The sequence below is a fragment of the Melanotaenia boesemani genome, chromosome 16, assembly GCF_017639745.1.
Source record: "Melanotaenia boesemani isolate fMelBoe1 chromosome 16, fMelBoe1.pri, whole genome shotgun sequence".
Classification (NCBI taxonomy): Eukaryota; Metazoa; Chordata; class Actinopteri; order Atheriniformes; family Melanotaeniidae; genus Melanotaenia; species Melanotaenia boesemani.
This window is the reverse complement of record NC_055697.1, coordinates 5,896,997-5,904,865: the sequence shown is the minus strand read 5'-3', so window position 1 is coordinate 5,904,865 and position 7,869 is coordinate 5,896,997. Positions and strand designations below refer to the sequence as shown.

General features: G+C 40.6%; 1 protein-coding gene across 2 annotated transcripts in view; it reads left to right on the top strand.

Annotated features, from left to right (window-relative positions):
* Positions 1–6,151: 6,151 nt before the first annotated feature.
* smap1 (small ArfGAP 1) overlaps positions 6,152–7,869 on the top strand; it is a 149,867-nt gene continuing 148,149 nt past the window's right edge. For both annotated transcript variants that reach the window (XM_042010277.1, XM_042010276.1), the window contains exon 1: positions 6,152–6,424. In XM_042010277.1, coding sequence (XP_041866211.1) covers positions 6,307–6,424 — 118 coding nt within the window. In that variant the 5' untranslated portion in view covers positions 6,152–6,306. The remainder of the gene's footprint in view (positions 6,425–7,869) is intronic.

Below are 7,869 nucleotides of genomic sequence, written 5' to 3'. Positions count from 1 at the left end.
TTATGCTCAAATACTGGACCAAAATGCATGATGAAATTACAACAGACTTTTTTGCCATTTTTGCTGCTCATCCTTTAAAGAGAACAGCATTTTCCAGATTTCTGCATGGTGCTTTCTTTGATTTAGGGGGATAAAAACAGTTGCCATAGCTGTTGCCCACATGGGAACTGATGAGAGAACTTGTGCCAAATTCTCAGTCTCCCTGAACAAACAGGAAAGCATGCGCTGCCCTCTACTGGCAGTAGTGTGATACTGGGTCTATCAATGGTTATGTTTCCTATTTATTTAATCTTTTATTTAACCTGAGAAGGTAACAGCTGGTGTTGAGGCTGCTTAAGTGCTTGGTCTTGTGGTGTTATTCTGTATTATGTGATGACCACTAAGATATGAGGGATGTTTTCTCTTTTGAACTCAGTTATGTTGCTGTAACTCTTTGTTTGAGAGGCTCATTATGACATGATGGGGCTGCCTTAGCCTTGGATTTCTGTAAAACTATCTGCTTTAACAGGGAAGTGAAGTAGTAGCGTGTTTTAAAATTTCTTATTTGTAATGGTCCTCTGTGGAAAAATATCACAGAGGACTTTTCTAAGTGTACACCTGCTCTCTTAACCTAAAGCTGTGTTTTCTGAATAGGTTTGTTATGTGTACTTTATCTGGTACAATCACATGTATCTACTGATAATGTGGTACATGTAATTTATATACATATACATATACATATATATTTGATATTAATTTATTGTAATTTGTTAAACATTTCTGTTTTATATGTAGTCTCATTTTAACATTTTCCTCGGTTTTAAAATGTTTTTACCACTACAATTCACTTTCTAAAAATTAATTTCTTCTGACACTGTTCCTGTTTAATAGTTGTAAGAATGTACTTTAGTTGATTAAATGTTTTTTTTCTTTAAGGATTTAATAGTAGATGCTATTTTGCCCATGTCTAACATTGTGCAGCTTTGTCTTTTCTGTCAATCCTGCTGTTTGTCAACATTAAAGTAGATTTTTTTATCCTTCCCAAATGAGAAGACAACATTATTTTAATCCTGCATTATCAGGTCATCTTATTAAAGTGTTTTGTGCACATAAACAGTCTACAAGAAAGAAAACCCAAGATGTTCCAGGCTTTTCATCCTTTAGTCATCTAGAGTATTGTGCTAAGTATTGTGCCATACAACACTGAATAGTGCTGGGATGTTTGGCTCTTTGGGCTCCTGAACGGCTCTTAATTTAGCATTTTTTTTTAGCTCCATAATTTATCTTAACTTCTCAAAAGTGAATGAATTGTGTTTTGAAAACCGTTTTGTGTTCAGCATTTTTACAAGAAGCCTCATATTTGCCTCCTTTTGTGCATTTATTCTCACACAAAACCACTTACTTTTTATGTCAACAAAAGTCTTACATTGCACAAATGAGCAAAAAACAGCAAAAAAAAAAAATCCACAAACAGAACAAGAACCAAACTCAAGAAAGCAGCAATTTCTGAATTTCTGCACTGAGGATGGCATTCAGAAAAATAAGATGCCTCAGAACTTTATATAGAGATAGAGATATAGAGCTAGCAGGCTACACAGCACAGCGGCATGACAGGACAGCAGACTCCGGTAAGAGCAGAGGAGGGATGCTTTGTGTGTACATCTGTAACAACTGGTTTACCAATACAGTGACTGTAGACTGTCACTGTTCCCCTGACCTGGAGTATGTGACTGTTAAATGCAAACCCTTTTACCTTCCAAACTAATTCACTGTGGTCATGATTGCTGCTGTTTACATTCCACCAGATGCTAAAACTAACTCGGCTACCGGACTCTTATATGACAATGTTAGCAGACAGTAGAGCATGTATCCTGACGATGTGCACATCATTGCAGGGGACTTTAATCATTCAGACTTGAAGACGGGACTCCCAAAATTCCACCAGCATGTTAAGAATGCCATGAGAGGAGCTAATATGCTGGACAAGGTCTATTCTAACGTCAAGATGGGCTGTAGGGCTAGACCACTACCACATCTAAGCCAGTCTGACCATTAGTCCCTTATTTTAATCTCTGCATATGCCTCCCTTCGGAAAACTCCCCTTATCACCACAAAATCTCTGAAAACCAGCTGCCTCTCAACAGCTGAAGGACTGCTCTAAGAGGACCAACTGGAACATTTTCGAACAACCAGATCTCGTCGTGTTCACTGACAGTGTTTTATGTTACATAAAATACTGCACTGACCCTGTGAAAGTGGTCAGATGCATCCGGGTCTACCCTAACTGGAAGTCCAGCAGCTGCTGAAGAAAAAGGAACTCTGCCTTTAGGTCTGGCGAAAGGGCTTTCTACAGCACAGTCCGAGCCAGTCTGAAGAGAGGCATCAGGAATGCCAAGGAGACTAAAGGAGTAGGATTGAGGACCATCTGGACAGCAACAAAAGCAGGCAAGCATGGCAGGGAGTACAGCAACCGATGGCGTCTTTGGATGGGTACTGAAGTATCAGCTGGCTGGATCTTTAACCAGTCCCTGTCCCTGTCCACGGTCCATCCCTGCTGGAAATCCACCATAGTTCCACTGCCCAAGAAACCCCACATCACCAGTCTCAGTAACTACCGGCCAGTCACACTCACCCCAGAACTGATAAAGTCAAAAAACTGGTACGGGGTCATATCACATCATTCCTCCCACCAACCTTTGACCCACACCAGTTTGCATACAGAGTGAACAGATCCACGGAAGAGGCCTTTGCAACGGCTCTTCGTGCTGCATCCGGAGTAGCAGGGAAGCTACATGCTGCTTTTTGTGGACTACAGCTTTGCGTTTAACACCATCCTTCCCCACAGACTGGTGGACAAACTGGTTGATCTGGGTCATTGACATGCTACCTGCATGTGGATCAGGACCACACACATCCACAACCCTCAGCTTCAGCACCGACTCCCCACAGGGCTGTTTGCTGAGCCCCCTGTTCTACACCCACAACTGTACTCCCAACCACCACAGTAGCACCATTATCAAATTTGTGGATGATACCACAGTGGTGGGACTCATCTAGAAGGGGGATGAGACCGCCTACAAGGACGAAGTGGAGCAACTGACTATGTGGTGTGAGAACAACAAACTATTGCTCAACACCTCCAAAACCAAGGAGGTCATTATTGACTTCTGGAGGAAAAAACAGGACATAATGCCACTGAACATCAGTGGGGAATGTGTGGAGACGGTGCCAGACTTACACGTTCTGGTGGTCCACGTTGAGAAGGACCTGACCTGGAGCGTGAACACTGCTGAGCTGCTGAAAAAGGCACAGCAGAGACTACACTTTCTGAAGGGTATTAAGGAAGAGCAGAATTTCACAGAGGCTGCTGGTATCCTTCTATCTGTGCTCCACTGAGAGCATCTTATTTGTGTGTGGTACAGCAGCTGCACAGTAGCTCAGAGGAAAGCGCTCCAGAGGGTCATCAAAATGGCTCAAAAGATTGTCGGCTGCCCTTTTATTAGTACATTTTATACAATTATTACATATTAAGAATCTGACTGGATGTCATTTTAAAATCTATTTGTACTTGTTAAAATGACAGTAAAGATATTCTGTTCTATAAACAAGGCGCCTGTACTTACTGACCACTTTATCAGGTCCACCTTGCTAGTACCAGGTTGAACCTCCTTTTTCTCAAAAAACACTACCTTAATTCTTGGCATCATAGATTCAACAAGGTGATGGAAACCTTCCTCAGAGGTTTTGCTCCATATTGACATGACAACATCACACAGTTGCTGCAGGTTTGTCGGCTGCATCCATGATGAGAATCTCCCGTTCCACCACATCCCAAAGCTGCTCTGCTGGACTGAGATCTGGTGGCTGTGGAGGCCGTTGGAGTCCAGTGAACTCATTGTCATGTTCAAGAAGTAGTAGTAAACACGATGCTACACTGTGGTCATAAAGGGATGGACATTGTCAGCAACAATAGGCTGTGCTGCTTAAACCAGGCCACGTTGGTACTAAGTGGTCCAAATCGTGTCAAGAAAATATCCTCTGCACCATCAGAAGCCCAAGGAACAGTTGTTTGGACCAGAATGTCTTGTTGATGTCAGAGGTCAGAGCAGAATAGGCAGACTGGTTGGAGATGATAGAAAGGCAACAGGAAGTTAAATAAGCACTGGTTCCTACCAAGGTCTGCAGAACAGCATCTCTGAACACACAACACGTCCGACCTCAAAGCAGATGGGCTACAGCAGCAGAAGACCACACCGGGTGCCTCCTGTCAGCTAAGAACAGGAAACTGAGGCTACAATTCACACAGACTCACCGACATTTTTCTAAATATTTTAGGTTTATTGTTAGCTATTACCTTGACTCTTATGAAAACCCAATATGTGAAAGTAATAAAATTAGATAATAATAACAATAAAAAGGGTAGTGTAGGTGTTGTAGGATTGGAGGGAGGAGTATATAAATACTGCATTTTGTAAGAAAAATGGCACAAAATCAAAATGAATGCAAAACCGTATCCAAGTTTCTAGCTGACATTATATAAATGCATTTTATCACTTGGTAGAAATGACCAACCTTGTCTCATGAAGTAGGACTTTTAATAGCAGATCACACCTGTTCTTTTACGTTTTTAGTTCCCTCAGAAACCGAGACAAACTAATCACTGGGCTTAGGCACTAGACAAAAAGCAAACAGTCCAGGCTAGACTTCAGATATGATCTTACAGTTAAGCAATCATTGCATATCCACATGACTACCTGGGCGCTGCTTAGTCAGGCAAATACCCTTCAGGTCAAACAACCCCAAACACATATTAGATGGAAGTATAAATTCTGACAGCACCTGTGGATGGGTGACTCATCCTCACCTTTGCTCAAACATGAAAGAGCTGCTGATGGAGTCATTTTACAGGAGGGATTTGCCCCCTGAACCAAGCCTGCTGAATGTTAGCATTGTGAATGGAGCGAGAGGCACTCCACGCTGTGTCATTATTCTCTTTGTCACATCAGTTGGTGCAGTCTCAAATTCAGTCTTAGACTCATAAACTATCACATTTTTCATCCCCTGGGGGTTTGGGCACATTTCCACGAGTTTTCCCTAAAAAATAATCATTAGTTTAATCAAGTGCATCCATGCACAACTTTTTTAGATTAAGGGAATTTAAATTACGGATGGGTAGAAGAAAAATGGCCCTTTAGAAGACCATCATTCTTTTATTTATTTATTTTTTATAGAATGATGGCACCACAACAAACCTGACAAGGATGAGCAGACCTCTAAAACTAAAAGACAAAGCTAGACTCTTAAGGAGCTGCAGAACTCTACAGCATCCAATCGAAGCTCATCTGGATCATCTGTTTGTAGGACCGATTTCAGCAGGAGAAATAGTCTTTGATAAAAGAAGCCATTTAATAAGAAAGAAAGAAAGAAAGAAAGAAAGAAAGAAAGAAAGAAAGAAAGAAAGAAAGAAAGAAAGAAAGAAAGAAAGAAAGAAAGAAAGCAGCAAGATCAACACAAAACATAAGTAGAGTTTGCCTAAAGGCCTTGGTGGATCCCCAGAAAAGAGGAAGATGGCATTCTGATGACACTAAACCAAATCTTTAGGTCATTTAGGAAACTTTAGAAAACCACTTCCATGGCTTAGCACAACAACGGCAGCATCATATCCCAGATTCACTCCACATCTGCCCATCCTGGGAAATTAGGCAGACTTTAAGGAATGGTGGAAGGTTCTTAATTAAAGGAATTTTTTTAGAAACAGCCAGAAGAGACATTCTTTTTTATTTAAAATTATATATATATCTAGGTAAAATGTAATAGGATATGTATAATATATAATTACTATTATACATATATTTGTATAAAATGTAATTTATTGGTTTCTTCTAACCACAAATAGCTAAAAGAAATCTGAAATTCAAGCTAAACTAAAACCAGGTTTCAGGATGAAATTAAAAGCAATAACAAACAAACATACAAACAAACAAATGATAATCTAATCTTCCTGTACACATTTAGGTTTTGGGATTGATGCACGTGAGATCCATTAGAGAACAGAGGGAAATGAAAATGTTTTTGTGTCTACAGTGCTTCTCTGGTTCTGAACCAGATGCCGCTGCAAAATTCCGACAGTCATGAAAGCAGCAGGGATGATGATGATGATGATGCTTCAGATCCATGTTACCTGCTAGCAGGTTGCAAGCTAATTGACTAGAGGCAGTGCAGCGCAGCTACACGGGGATGTCCCACCCTTAACGCAAGCTGAGGACTCCGCGGTTTTTCTGACGACTCTTCATAAGAAGGACTAACTTCCAAACTAAGAAAAGCGACATGACGACGCGGTCAGAGAGAGAAAAAGCCCAGAAACTGAATGAGCAGCATCAGGCCATTCTGTCTAAACTGCTGAGAGAGGAAGATAACAAGTACTGTGCTGACTGTGAGGCGAAAGGTAAGACCGACCCTGTTGATTTTAAAACCTCCCAAGTCACTAATCTGTCAATGAAAAATGAAACGATGAGAGAAGTTGGCAGCTAACGGCTGCCAAAGCTAGCAACCTGCTGTAATGTTATTCTGATGGGGAGTCACTCATCTATAGCAGTGCTCACATCCATACATCAGACTGGTTGCATAGCAACAAGCGACTAATTCTGGCTAAAATGTATTTCTTAACCACGTGTTAATTTTAGATTGTAAACGGGTTACGTTAGTATTTTTCTCCAGGTAGAATTAAGTGTAAATGAATAATGTTGAGCGGCATTTGCCAAGGTAACTATAAAATAAAGTATTTCCGGTGAAATTTTCGAAAGTTAAATCCTCGTTAAACGCCTGCATTTTTTCATGAGAATGTAACATTCTGGATAGTGGCATTAAAAAGCGAATACAAACCTATGGAGGCATGGGATAAAGTTCTTTTTCTGAAGTTAATGGATTGTTTTACAAAAACAAACAACAACATGAGTTTTACACCCTCTGGAGGAATATTATTGACAAGACATTTGGTGAGATGATGTTGTATAAGTGCTGTATTACGATCAAGAACATGGCAGTGATTATGAAGAACCTCATATAGAAATACATTTTAAATTTACCCATTCAAGGGCCAGTTTAGAATAAATATTTATTTTATTTTTCTCGGCTGTGCTTGTATTTTGAAAGGGACCTACTCTTACTTCCGGTCAGAAATTGCTTACATGTAGGTAACTTCAAGCAGTTTTCTCTCGATAGTATCGATGTCATGTCCTTGACTGTTTTATTTATGAACGGAAAACGTGCGTGTCCTGCGTAGTCAACCCTGAGTTTGCGGTGTCCTGTGCTCGTTCACGGCCTGTGGAGAAGAACATGGTAGCATCTGCTTCTGTGTGTCGGCTGCAGCTATCGGCCACCTTGCCTCTGGCCGGCCTATCAGTTGCCGTCAGGTGCCGGACAAAACCCTCCCCGAACTCCATTAACAAAAAGGGAAAGTTGATCATTTTCTTCAGCATATTCAAAGATGCTTTTTAACCAAAGAGGTCTTCTAAAACCTCGCGGACGTCCCCTCAATTCGGCATATATTCAATACAACAAGAGTAAAGCATGTCAGTCAGATTTACATAAACAAGGATCCACTTAATATAAACAAAAAAGCCGACATTTTTTAATGTAACAATGTTTTGCACATGCAGACTGAACCGATTATGTTAAGTGCTGCTGCAACTTATTAGTAAAGTGTGTATATAGATGATTATATGAGGAAACATTAAGTTCCCAGCCTACCAGATGAGTTTGAACGCCTCATGTTGAGGTTGCCTATGGTTCAGATTAAATTTCTTTTGCGTCATCACCGTGCTTACATCACAATCTGGCATTTATAATCAGTAGAAGCAGACCTCCCCCAGTCAGTGAATGCATCATAGT